General features: G+C 36.4%; 1 protein-coding gene across 2 annotated transcripts in view; it reads right to left on the bottom strand.

The window, feature by feature from the left end:
* Positions 1-1,713: 1,713 nt before the first annotated feature.
* Positions 1,714-14,183, bottom strand: part of RMDN3 (regulator of microtubule dynamics 3) — a 32,459-nt gene continuing 19,989 nt past the window's right edge. For both annotated transcript variants that reach the window (XM_034417844.3, XM_034417845.3), the window contains exons 11-13: positions 12,543-12,596; positions 8,254-8,334; positions 1,714-6,611 (exon numbers count right to left, since the gene is read on the bottom strand). In XM_034417844.3, coding sequence (XP_034273735.1) covers positions 6,558-6,611; positions 8,254-8,334; positions 12,543-12,596 — 189 coding nt within the window. In that variant the 3' untranslated portion in view covers positions 1,714-6,557. The remainder of the gene's footprint in view (positions 6,612-8,253; positions 8,335-12,542; positions 12,597-14,183) is intronic.

The following is a 14,183-nucleotide window of genomic DNA, read 5'->3' on the forward strand; positions in this document are numbered from 1 at the left end:
CCTGTGCTCCAAAAGGCTTTTGCAGAAATGCAGGTCTAGTCTATGAAAAGAAAATAAAGGCTTGTAACAGGTCAGGTGGAATTTTTTAAATGCTCTTGTTTATTAGAAATACTACCACCCGAAGTAAATTGGAAAAGTTGGTAGGGAAAAAACAGTGACTAGAATAGAAACAATGCCAATCTCATGACTGGTTCACTGGCTCAAGCTGTATTTCCGAGATGAAAAAAACACCATGATTTACAATGAAATCTGAGTTTTAAAAATTAAGCTATTACAGTATACTGTAAACTTCCAAAAATAGCTTTACATTTTTGTATCTTGAATTATAAGGAAGATGTTTGGCATAATCAACAACTGAGTAGCTTATGATTTAATAGCAGGGGTGTCAAACTGGCGGCCTGCGGCCCGGATACGTCATGCGCAAGCTATGCCCACCCCAGCTCCATGAATGGGAAAAAGTCACAAAAGTCACATGACGGCAATGTGATGCCACGCATTTGACACCCGTGGTCTATAGTATATCCCTAGAAGGTAGTGCAATATTTATGATTCGGGTGCCATATTCCTGAGCTCGCCATAAAGAAATTCATTATTCTGAAAACTCTCTAGAAATACCACTCTGTGCCATGTTTCTATAGAGTGCAGTTCTGACTAATCAAGATGAGATATTGTTCTGTTATGGAGAAAGATTTTAAGGCAGCAGGATATGCTGATCTCCACGTTCTATCTTGCTATTTTGTTGTCCTGAATTCAATGTTTTATCATCCGATACCATTTCCTAAACAACATGAGAAGCATCTACGGATTCCCATTCAAGAACTGGCCCACATTCCTTGGAATAAAGGCAAAGCCCAGCATTGGTTTGTTATTTTTGGAACAACAATGGCTTGATTCCAGTGATAATGGTCTTTTGGAACCTAATTAAAATCAGATTATTCTAGAAGCTTAGGGTGTACTGTGCATCAGGATTGCATTGCATTATTTTAATTGCAATTTAAGTTTTAACTTTGACTGTTTTAGTATTGTATAATTGTTGAGAGTCATGAGGAAGCCAAAAATAATAAGCTGTGGTGTATAATTTTAATAGTTTATTTATAGTTTTTTATACTGTCCATCCAATTGTGATTGAATCATAGCTTCATAGTTGGATAGTTATGTAGCAGCATTAGAAAGGCAAATGTCACCACTGAGCGTATGAGATAGAATTTATCTCCCATTTCCACAAATGGAGGGGCTACAGTAGACATTCTGTATCTTTGCTACAGCCACCCTAAATACATCAGTGTTGTTAATTATGGATATAAATAATGAGAATCTTTTTGAAATCATATTGGTTGTTTATATATCAAGTTACAGATTATTGTGTTGTTCAAAAGGAGGAAGTCCAAAGGAAAATCAATGAAAGTAATAGCTTTCTTTGTCTATGGAGACAAAGTCATCCAGGACAACCATGGTTGTCCCAAAGGTGTTTTTTTAAGAGGCAACTGGACTTTCTGGTTTTTCTTTGAAGACGTTTTAGCTTTTGATGAGAAGCTTCTTGGATGAGAAGCAAAACGTCTTCAAAGAAAAACCAGAAATTCCAGTTGCCTCTTGAAAAAAGCACCTTTGGGATAATATTTCTTCTTCCAATGCAAATATCCTGTGAGTAGAACCCCATACATTGGGTCTTGGGATCCAAGCTACAATCACATGTAGAATAAACAACGCACATACTTTTAGTGTTTTTACCTTTATTTCAAATAAAATTGTGTTGAAATTTAAATTACTTTACAGTCAATTCATGTATTAACTTTTTTTAAAGCACAAAAGTACAATTAGGAAATTTTTATGGAGACTTCTTTTGCTGTCTTTAAAGAGACTCAAAGTAAGTATCTCAATGTCAGTAATTCAGTATGTTTTTTTCTATTACCATTTTCACCTTAATTTTTCAGTGCCTGCAATGGGGAGGCAGTGCATTTGTAAAGTATCCCCGCCCTTAATTTCACAGTTAATCAGCAAAATTAGTCACACATTCATGTTTTTTCCTGACATAAGGCTGCTCAAAATACACCTTCTAAAGAAAAAGAACCAATGCTTTCCCAAGTACCTTTGAACAAAGGTTACTCTCCTCTGTAATTGCATCTCATTCAAGATACTTAATTACACAGGCATCTTTTGAAGTTTGGAACACTAAAACATTATTCTCAAAGCAAAGGAGTAGATACAATTGTAAGAAAAAGTTTCCTTGCATTAATGCAAATTATGTAGACACTGTCGCCTGAACAATATATCAAGCCTTTTCTTCCAGCCTTCAAAACTCTAAACTAATTCCACCTGACTGTATCTTCTCCAATGCAATTATTCTTAGGGGAAAGGCTGTTGGAGTCTTAACTACATACAGAATTAATCAGTGGAAAATATTCTGCCTACACAACTACTGTTGAATTTAGTCATACCAAATGTCTTCTTTTAATCAAAAATATCATCCATTCATTGTTGACTAGATCTAGAATTTGACACTTATAAAGATAGTTTGCCAATCCAGCATCAAGGATTGATACTTTTAATTTCCTAATCTCATTGCCTTTGCTTTTGTGAGTTACTTTAGAATCCATCCTACATTAGTTTGGTTGTATGCAATGTTAAAATATTTGTAAGGCAGTCCAAGAGTATCATATAACACAAATGCTTTCACACATTTGTATATTAATAAGGTCAACAAATATGGAATCATTCAAGATCCTAATTCAGAAGAATTCATATAGAATGTTAAAATGTGGCAAAATCAGCAAAGTATACTTCAATGCAGTGCAAACCCATACATATTAACTCAGTGGGAAGTCTGAATGAGTCTATACATGGGTAGTAGGATATAGCACTGCAGTTTTCTAGTATAGGTTTTTTTTTCATTTTTTTATAAATGCTTTTTAGTCTTTTCTAAAAAGTACTCAAAGGCAACACTTTTGATCATTAGCTAAATTCTCACATTTTTATACTTAAAATGTAAACTGTATTTCCATGAATTAGAAAAGCAGCCACAGTTCATCCACTGTCATGATTCCCGAAGAACTAACCTGGGAATGTTTAACTGCCTTAATAAAGACAAATGTAACTCGGAGACTGCAGAACAAAGAAAATCTATATGAAAATGTTTAAGGTGAAATCAGGAATTCTTTAGTTGTAGTCTGCAGCCTGCTGCTAGTCTTGGAGTCTTTTGGCTTAAAGGCAAAGATAACCAAGAATATCTATAACCAAGGATGGTTTCTGAGGATTGAGGTTGGAGTCTTTATCAAACCAGGTTGTAAGACTCTGACCAACCACAGCACCATTATTTTTCTCTAAATGTTTGCCTGCTACATGAGGTTTTCACAGGCGCTTTGTCTCAGGCCATGACTGATTATTACAATGTCATATTAATTTTGATAATGAGCCTGGTTCTAAAATGGTATTAAAATAGGCAGCTGAAACTTTGATTAGTTGACATAAAACCTTTACACAACTTGCCACTCCAATAATATTCAGTGCACAAACATGTACCAGTAGACTGGTCAACTTCTTACAAAAGTCAAATGTTAGGTATCTGCATGTTCACTTTGGCTACAATCTTTAAAACAGAAGGAACAGTTAATTAACTGCAATCACAAACCAGTCAGTTATATAAAATGATATAAAACATCGTTACACAATGAGATATAAGTTCTCCTATGTCAAAACAGAAAAATAAGCTTTGGAAATTATGAAGGTGACAAAGTTACATCTTAAAACTCAATTCTAACATAGAATAAAAATGCTAAATAAACGCAGAGTTCTGAAAGTAAATATTAATAAAGCTAATTGACATTGGCATGGACTGCTTCTTCTCTGCAAACAAGGCCACAGATCTCGCAAGAGATTCTTCAGATCAATGTTTCTTAACCTCAGTGACTTTTAAGAAGTGTAGATTTTAACTCCCGGAATTCCCCAGCCAGCATGTTGGCTGGGGAATTCTGAAAATACCTCTTAAAACTTCCTAGGTGGAGAAACACTGCTTTAGATGAACAGCTGAGTGCTTCAATCAGAATAAAATTTCTGCATCAAACTTGCTTCTGCACATTTTGAACCTAATACTGAAATGATTTGCATGAAAAAGCAATAAAGTATAGGTATTTTTCTTTCTTCTCAGCAAGGGCAAATTTCTTTGCCCTTGGAACATGCCACACATTTAATTTTGTAAGACTTCAAATTGAATATACTCTGCACCTCGTTAGAATATAAAACAAACCAAGGTATAAAAACATGATACTGTATGTTCCACAAGGAATTTTTCCTCCAGCCAACAAAATGAGGAAATCAACAATAACTGGCTATATAGAAGACTGCATGGGAAATGAAGCTGGGGGAGTTTGGTCTTACATTACCAGAGTAAAATATTAACAGTGCCAGTAAATATGTGTTTTTAAAATATGAATTATTACATTAAGGATTCATATGTCTTGTAAAAATATTTAAATATTATACTTCTTCAAATTTAATTTTGGGAGCTCCATTAAACAATGTATAGGTTATTACTGAAGATATGTAAGGAAATCCACTCGTTTAGAAGCTAGCAGTATATTCTCAGTACTTATTCCCTCTGCAAAATTTTATAAGATTTTATAATCTTAGCAGCATCACATTTCTTTGTAATCTAAATGAAACTTGGGCTTTATATTGTTGGTTTGGAAGCATACAGTACTTATAAGATAGGGTTCTAGATGTTTTTGGTTACAAATTGAAGAAACAGGGAAAACCCATTATTTTGGACTAAAATATTGCTTTTTGTTCCACATTATTTTGTAAAATTAAAAAAAGCAATATAAGAGTAATGAAATATCCATCTTTATGAGAAGGGTCAAATTCCTGCAAGTTGTATTTGATCTCATCGTACAGAAATGTCCAACATGGCAGAGTGTATTAAATCTCACTGTAATAATATAGCTATTGTTATTATGAAATGATGGTTTCAAAAATAACTGCCAAAAATCAAAGTACACATAGAAAACAGTTATATTGTATTCTGGAAAATTGTTTGGTCTACAACAATTGGAAACCCACTGATTACATAATTCCATCTCATCTTCACTAATGTTATCTATGTTACATACATCTCTGGCACATCTTATTAGCCTATAGAATCTCTTCACATATACGTGGTCCCTCTCTTTTTAATATTTTTTTCAATATAATTTCTTTCCATGCTGTACACTGGAATAAACATATGATCTCCAGAATTGCAGAGAATGTACTTTCTCTGCAATCCTGGGGGGAATGTATTGGTATGTATTTTTTAAGCCCTGCAATTGAAGCAAATTCTTCTTTTTTGTGTTGTGCTTAACAGTGTTTAATTGTTCTTTCTGGCAGTAATGTTATTTCTTTCAAAAAACATTTAAGAACTAGAAGGAGGACCTCTCAGTTTCTGGACATGCTGCAGATGGGTGTTCTGTGCTATTCCAAGAAAGGACAGCACACCAGGCCCCATCCTTTACCCTGTCAACTAGTAAATAAACATTAATAAAGTATTTGAACATTAAAAGATTAATAGGTTTGCACTTCAACTGAATATTTTCCATTATGTGTTATAATGGATAATAACTCTAATTTCCTGAATAGTAATATATGGTAATTTAGTTAGCATTCTTACTTTTATATTATTAAACCACACCTAAATTTGCATTTTATAAGTCACATGGAACAGCATCAGTAGATTTTACCATGTCACTCCCTCAACTTTTCAAATATTTGTGTCATATGCCACATATATTCTTATACATAAAACCAACAAACATTTTAAATAAATAACAGATATAGGAATTAATATATTATTTGGCAAAAATAATCAATTTTCCCCAAAGGCCATGATCTATTGGTTCATCCCACATTAGATACAACTCAGGCAATATATTAACAAACTTTCATGATATTTCTTTAGGTTAAAACAATCACTGAAGAAACTCAGACCTATGATACTAGGAGAAGGGAAAAAATCAAAGAATTTCCTCACTAGTTTTTTCTTTTCAGTCAATGGCATTCCAAACTATTCTTTGCTCTCTAAGAGCAAAATATAGTATAAGCACCCAGCAGATGTTTCAAATGACATGAACAAAGCACTTAGCACTTAGGAGCCCCTATAAGGAGTATACAAGCAATGTTATATTGCTATAAATAATTCTACATATTTTATGATGCTATCTCAATTTTCCCAGAAATTGTTGAAAAAAATGTATGTACTGGAAATTTCTAGATGGGTATTACTCCAAAGGCAGCATGGAAAAAATACTAATGGATTTGCCAGCATCTATGCTACAAATAGGTAAACATAGGCGTTAATTAGGATTGTCTTATTTTGTGATAAGGGAGAGAGCTGAATTACATTTTTTTAACTATTTGGTATTGCCGGCTACAATCTTTGAGAAAGAAGTGGTGAAATAGTAGTTTCCTCCCCCCCCAGCCCCCCCCCCAATGTGTGGTTTGTTTTGAAGCCTAGTTTGAGTCATAGTGAGATTATTTTTAGACTGGAATTTTCTTCACTGCTCATTGTAGGACACAGTATTCAGGATTCCTTAGTCAGCAGAAATTGCTTGCATCTCTTCCATTTCTCTGCTGCTTTCTGCATCCTGAAAAATGGGAGAGAAACATTTATGAATCAATGCTAGGAAGTAATTTAGGATTAATTTTATGAGCCATGCAATCCTGAGGATTAGATTTCACATCCACAATCACGATTGAGAACTGGGTGCTTGGCAGCTTGTTCACACTGTTGTCAAATTCCCTCCAATTGCCATTTGCAATCTTTTCTCTTTTTTTTGCTTTAATTTATGCCGCCCTTCTCAGAGACTCAGGGAGGCTTACAATGCGTTAAGCAATAGCCTTCATACTTTTGTATATTTATACAAAGTCACCTTATTGCCCCCACAATCTGGCTCCTCATTTCACCTACCTTTGAAAGGATGGAAGGCTGAGTCAACCTTGAGCCTGGTGAGATTTGAACTTGCAGTAATTCCAAGCAGCAGATGTTAATAACAGTGCTTAGTCCACTGTACTACAGGCTCTTCCACTGTACTACAGGCTTAGTCCACTGTACTACAATCTCCTCTGTCGTCTTCCCCAGAAAGTCAATGGGGAAGTCAGCAGGGAAGGTTTTAAACTGCTGCCATCTGCCAAGAGGACTTCCTCTGGTTTCAGGAGGCTGGCTGAAAGAGCTCCCTGCCGATCCTCAGCAGAAATACAAACAGGCACGGAGCTTAAAACCTTTCTCTCCCTGCCTCTACAGAGCTTTCCACAGATGCAGGGAGAGAAGGACCCCAAGCATTACCCATGTCAACTTTGGACACTTCAGGGAAACCTGATCTAGATGGGAAAAACAAGAATATCTACAGTAGTATTAACATAATGGGGTGAGCTCCCGTTACTTGTCCCAGCTTCTGCCAACCTAGCAGTTCAAAAGCATGTAAAAAATGCAAGTAGAAAAAATAGGGACCACCTTTGGTGGGAAAGAAACAGCGTTCTGTGCGCCTTTGGCATTTAGTCATGCCAGCCACATGACCATGGAGACGTCTTCGGACAGCACTGGCTTTTCGGCTTTGAAATGGAGATGAAGTCCACCCCCTAGAGTCGGGAACGACTAGCACATATGTGCAAGGGGAACCTTTACCTTTACCTTTAGTCTGAGAAGAGCCAGATTTTGGAAATACTGCAGAAGTGACAGGCTCGTTTAGAGACTAAAGACTAAAATGTCACAAGCTGTCACAAGTAAGGCAGGGAGTGGAGGACAGGCTAGAACTGAAAAAGGCAATTTATAATTCATTGAATACCATCTTAGAGACGATAAGATTTTTTAGGGTTCCCTCTCTCCCAACCTATGAAGAAAGACTGTCCACAAGCAGATAAATTTTGCTGACAGTGCTTTTAAGGTGGAAGTGAAAAAGTCCACTGCAGATATTCAGGAGAAATAAGAAGTCTTTTCCTGAGAAATGTTTCAATACAGCATCCCATTTGCCCTTTTTCTAGAAGAAGAAATTTCTTAGGCCTGGAAGGTTTTGTTTTTCTCCCAGAGGGAGCAATAGGAAGAGAAAACTATAATTAAAAAGAAAACATTCAGTCAAGTGGCGAATAGGGGAAGGGGCCTCCACTGACATGAAGTAATCAGGCCAAAGGGCATGGCACTTCTTCTGCCACTTCCTTTCTTTTCTTTTCCTCATCCCAGTGGATTGCTCTGTAAACCCTTAATTGTTTTCAAAAATGAATAAAAACCACTACCTCTTTTGTGATAACTGGCAACTCTGAAGCCAGAGTCAACCAATGTGCAGCTTTAGAATTATCCCCCAGTTCCTTGTAGCACTGTAAAAGGAGGAAAAGAGAAAATCAAAACAACGGGATATTTTCCTTTTTTGCAGCTAGTAAGAAATATGTTTTACTTGTTTCAAACATTAACATTGTGCAAATGGAAGAATCATAGCCTTTCCTGATTGTTGCAGTACAGAGCAGCTAGGCAGCGCCTTTATCTAATGTACATTTAACCCAGATACAGTCCACTGAATAAAATTAAGCAGGGTTGTTCAACCTTGGCAACTTTAAAACTTGTGGACTTCAACTCCCAGAATTCCCCAGCCAGTTGGATACCCCTGAAATAAAGCAGGCACAGGGTAGTGTATTGACCTTCACAACAAGCCCAAGTTTGTCAGAAAGAAGTTTAATTTTCAATCCTTTTTAGGGCCAGTTTTTCTTTAAGAAACTTGTTGCTTCTTTATCCATGCACTTTATTGCAGAGATTCTCAAATAATGGATCACGACCTCTGGGAAGATGCTTAGAAACTGGGATGGCGGGCTGAGGGTGATTGGCCATGTTTGCTGTGTTGGTTGCACTGCAATGGCACAGATAATACCAAAGCTCCCTGTTGTGACCCCGACTCCTGAGCCTGTCCTAACAGAGGAAGAGGACTCAGAAGGTGATGGAGAGGAACTGACAAGGCCTCCCTCTCCAGGACCCTCCTTTCTGACAATGCCTCAGGTTCCATCCGAAGGCCAGGAGGAACAGCCTGGGATGTGCCAGGAGGAAGGCATATCGGAGCACCAATTGATAGGGAGCGAGGATGATGAATCCTGGCTTGATCCCAGGCAGCGTCGGAGGGAGAAGCGTGCGCAGCAACGGAAGAGGCATGGGAGGGCCACAGTTGAGCTGAGTCACGGAGCCATGCCCCACCAGGAATAAAAGTGGGTGGGATTGTTCTTCAGGCTTTGTGACGGACAAAGTTAAACCCTGAAAGTCACAGCGTGATCTCTGAAATTCGGCTTGGATATATTTTGGACTGAACATTGACTAAACTCTTGTCTCGTGGATAATTTGTTGCTCCTGGAACGGACTGAAGATAAGTCCTCTTCTGCTTTATGGGAGTGAAAACGGTCTTGGCAGGCATTCGGCAATTTGCTGCCAAAACCTTGGTCTGCCAAGAATTCTAATCTGTTTACCTAATAAAATATTGGCAGGCGTGCTTGGTATTACGTTTGCCTGTGTGAGGAAGGGGGACAGAACACTCCCTTTTGATGGCATTTGCAGCAACAGCTCCTGCAGCAGCCCTTAGTTCCAGCTGCATGCTACCCAAGGCCATATGGGACTGAGGCACTTTTACCTAGTCTGAACTTTCCCTTCTTTTAAGGACACCTCTTCCTTGGCTTCTTCCTGAGGGAGGCTTCAGGCTAAGTTTAGTCTGCAGGCCCATTTCAGGCAGCCTAAGAGTGCTGATCTCCCATCAGGAGGCACTGTTCTCATGCATTCCCATCTGGGTCACTGCCACACCAGATTCCTAAATCAACAGCTGTCTTGTCCAGACAGAGCATAAACCATGTTAGGCATTCTGCTTTATTCATAGACTAAAACCGTCAACATCTAACAATAAATACATACAAATGATTGCTTTTAGGAATCCCAACAATAAAAAGATTGAACCCCCCCCCACTTGCATTCTCACACATTTACCATATAATTTTATAGAACAGAGACATTTTGAATTTCAGCTGAAGAAACAGAAGTTTTAAGAAGAGAATGATGATTCAGTAGTGACAGACTTGTTTGGATTGTAGCTTACAAGTTACATGTAGAAAAAAGTATCAAAAGCATCTTTCAGATTTATATGTGAGTCATACTTGAATTACAAGACCAGCCTTATGACTTGAAATGTTAATATTTGGATTTATTCTTTGGAAGCTTATACCTGAGAATTTCAGAAATGTGTCTACCAAGATGTTTTTCTACACTGAAAATGATAAGACTCGTGTTCAAGAAATAGGTCATTCAGAATAAATATTTTCCTGCAATTTTGTAAATATCTAACTATTTATAAAGTGCTTCAAGATGCAATTCACATCGACCAACAGTCTACCGCAACTCAGAATGTATCTCTGCAGTTACCCTGCATAGGTATTTATGAGACCTTACAGTCTGTCATCCTCATTTACATTCCCCATTAAGTATATATAAATAAGGGAGAATTCAATCTGATGAATTCTGTTGAGACCATATTTACTATTTCCTTGTAGTATACCATCAATGGCTACAGAAGAATGTGATTAATAATATATTGCTAAAAAGGTTATATTTGTTGTAATTCACCCCAAAGCTATAAAATACAAACCATACATGCATTCCATACAGGTACATTCCACTGTACAGCCTAGAACAGGGGTCTCCAACCTTGGCAACTTTAAGACTGAAGTCCACAAGTCTTAAAAGTTGCCAAGGTTGGAGACCCCTGGCCTAGAACATAACTGTAGGCAAGTTCACTCTCCCTCAGCCCAACACATCTCAGATTTATTATTGTGGGAAAAACAGGAGGTGGGAACATTAAGCATGCTGCCTTGAATTGTGACAAATAAAGGCAGGATATAACAATAACAACAACAGCCCCATTGTGCTCAATGGGCTTTATCCCCAATTAATTGCACATAACAATAGTGTTAATTAAACCCCACTTTAGATATCAGGTGTAATGTATACACTCCTGCTAACTGGATGAAACATGCAGCAAATTGTCCCCATTTACTGAAATCAGTTAAAAGCCAATTTTCTCCTTGAAATGAAACACAGACATGATAACCGCAAAACTACATAGACTGTAGCTTTTGAAAAAAATAAAGTGACGTAACAAACAGAAAAATTGTTGTAATCCTCCTGATTCAAATTAAAGATGATGCTAATTAGAGCTTGGAACATAAGCCGTTCAAATATGACACTGCGAAGAATTGAAGTTCAAAGTATGTTGATTTCTTTTCAATACTGAAAATAGATTGATTAAAAGTATTCTTAAAATTAAAAAATATATACCAATTTGTAGTTAATTTTTATTATAAAAGTTATTGTAGAAAATGTTGAAATTTGTACTGATTAGGATTTGAGGACAGAATGATTTTACAAGGAGCTGTTATTACCATAAAATGGAAGGTATTCTCTCATATTCTCCTGGATTATTCTCTACTTGGTTTAGCATAAATTATTTGGCTTTCATTTGTGTAAACTCAAACTGATTTTAAATTTTAACACTTCAAATTTTAACACTTGAAAAATAATAGTTCCATTTGTGCAACCAAGGATATTTCTCAAATCCTCTGTGCACATCAATAATTTATGACAAAAATACAAGCACCTTCTCAAATACATTTAATTCAATGAATTTCATCAAATATGAAAGTTTAAAAAATATGTTCATCTATTGCTATTGCATTCATTTTAACACATCTCAACACTAAGATCACCTCAAGTTTTAAATTAATCTTCTATATACCGATCATAATAATATTTTCCTTTTGGATACTTTAGAAGTTAGTTCCATGAATATTTAGTTACTTGTAGAAGTGGTCCTCACTTAACAACTGGGACTGGCAACTCCCATCATTAAGCAACACAATTATTAAGTGAGACATCATGTGCCTCCGACAGATTTATGTCTTCACTTCTGCTATAGTTATTAAGCAAATGACAAGCAGAATTGTGACTTTCAATCTTATAGCCAGCTTCTCCATTGATTCTGCTAGTCAGAAGTGAATTGTAAAGCACAGAAATGGTGATCATGGGACTCTGGGATACTGCAACAGTCAAAAAAGTCGTGAAATGTCCAAATCTTGATCATGTAACTGCAGGGATGCTGCAACAGTTGTAAGTCCAAGGACCAGTCATAAAGATACTTTTTCAGTGCCCAGTCATAACTCTGAATGATTGCTAAACAGAGCAGTCATTAAGTGAGGATTACCTGTATTTAAGCAATTTGCATTTGATAGTTATTTTCCATGCCATAGAAATAACAGCTGTACACCACTGGGACAAAGTCTGCATAAAATAGGTTTCAAGTTTAATTTTGTAACAAGGTCAGTTTAAACAGATATTCAGTAGTATGATTTAAAAATACCTGATATTATTACACAGTCAGAAATAATGGGAATAATGAACCAATGGCTTGATGATAATCCTAGTGAGGTAAGTTCGTTGAGTATAAGGTTGTTCGATGCATTTAAAGTGGATGCACAATAACACATTACTAGACACACACATCACCTACCTTGGCAATATATATTCTTCCCACTTTTGAAAAACCAGGGTTTAGGTCTTCAGCCTATAAGACAGGCAAAAAGAAAATAAAGAGAGTAAAAATCATCACTAAAAATATGTTAGGCTTTCAAATACTTTCGATATACATCTTTTATTATTTAATTTCCTTTCCCTATATATAAAATACAAAGTTTGAGCAGTATAGTACCATTTCAGAAGTGGAAATCATGTAGGTTTGTTGTAGTAGAAAAGAAAGATCTTGTACATTTTCATTTGTGTCATACCAATTTTGAAGTGCCACCAAACTCTATCTGGCAAAACCCTATCATTATAGAGACACAAATGAGCAACATATTAGCTGATGTGTACAGAAATACATTATTTGCTATGGACTTCCAGAGAGGAATGTAGAACTAGCAAATCTGAAAGTGAGTGGAGAAAACTACCACAGTAAAGACCAAAGAAATGGCAAGTAGACCAATCCTATGGAACCTCTCCAGATAAGGAGAGGATGGGAGATTACCCACATATGCACCAGATGGCTGCTCGTCACAAAGAGACCGCAGGAGTTTGAATGCTGGGAGATGAAAAGATTAGCCATCATGCTCACAACTACAGCAGAGCCTTTTAAAGTGGGCTCTGGATTTGCTACTCAGTGGCTAAGACGCTGAGCTTGTCGATCGAAAGGTTGGCAGTTCAACGGTTCAAATTTTACAATTTGTTTAGTATGCTTTGTTTCACTATTGTAATCAATAAATAAAAGAAATATGCCACATATTGCTTGTATATTTTTGCTATGTATTACTTGCATGGTACATTAATTTAAAGGTGTACAAATATCAATAGGCTAACACTGTCAACCTTACAAATTTAAGGTCCCCTGTGTCCTGTTTATGATTATAACTTCAATAATTAAACAAAACATGCTATGGAAAAGAAAAGGAAAAAAAATGAAAGGAGACCTAAGATAAATAATGGGCTTTAAGAAATGAGCCTAAGAAAGCAGAGGAATGCAAAAAGATCAGCCAGAAAAACATTTCAAGCAATAGACAACAGGAAAAAAAAAAGAAACTCAGATAAGAGGAGCAATAACCATACAGAGGCCCTTGTAGTCTACACAGAAAGAATATATAAGACTCCAGAGACATTTTAAAGTAAATAAGGAGTGATACTGCACCTAATGCAGCAAATTACAATCAGCTAAATTTTGGCAATGTCATTAAAAAAGAAAGAATAAAGATCTACCTAAAAGATAAACATGAATCCATTCATCCACTCATCAAATATAAAAATGAATCCACTCAATCCACAGATTAACTAATTTACAGTATCATCTACCTTATCTACAACACCTACAATTTAAGAGCTTTGACTGAATTAGTGGAGTACCTTCAAAATAAAAAATAAGAGCTAGAACAAACATTACAACAGCTGACTATTCTAAGCCTTCCGTTTGGCCTTACTGAGTACTAGAACAAAATATTTCAACTGGTCAATACGTCATAATGTGAAATGCGTGAAGTTAAAGTTATGCACATCCGAATCAAGTTATTTATGCACAGAGCATAGTGTCTTATCTTACCTTTGTTCACATATGCCTGGCACTCACATATAATGAGCCAATGATTGTCCCTGGCATATAATGACCATG

The sequence above is a fragment of the Pantherophis guttatus genome, chromosome 1, assembly GCF_059756535.1.
Source record: "Pantherophis guttatus breed Tessera chromosome 1, ASM5975653v1, whole genome shotgun sequence".
Classification (NCBI taxonomy): domain Eukaryota; kingdom Metazoa; phylum Chordata; class Lepidosauria; order Squamata; family Colubridae; genus Pantherophis; species Pantherophis guttatus.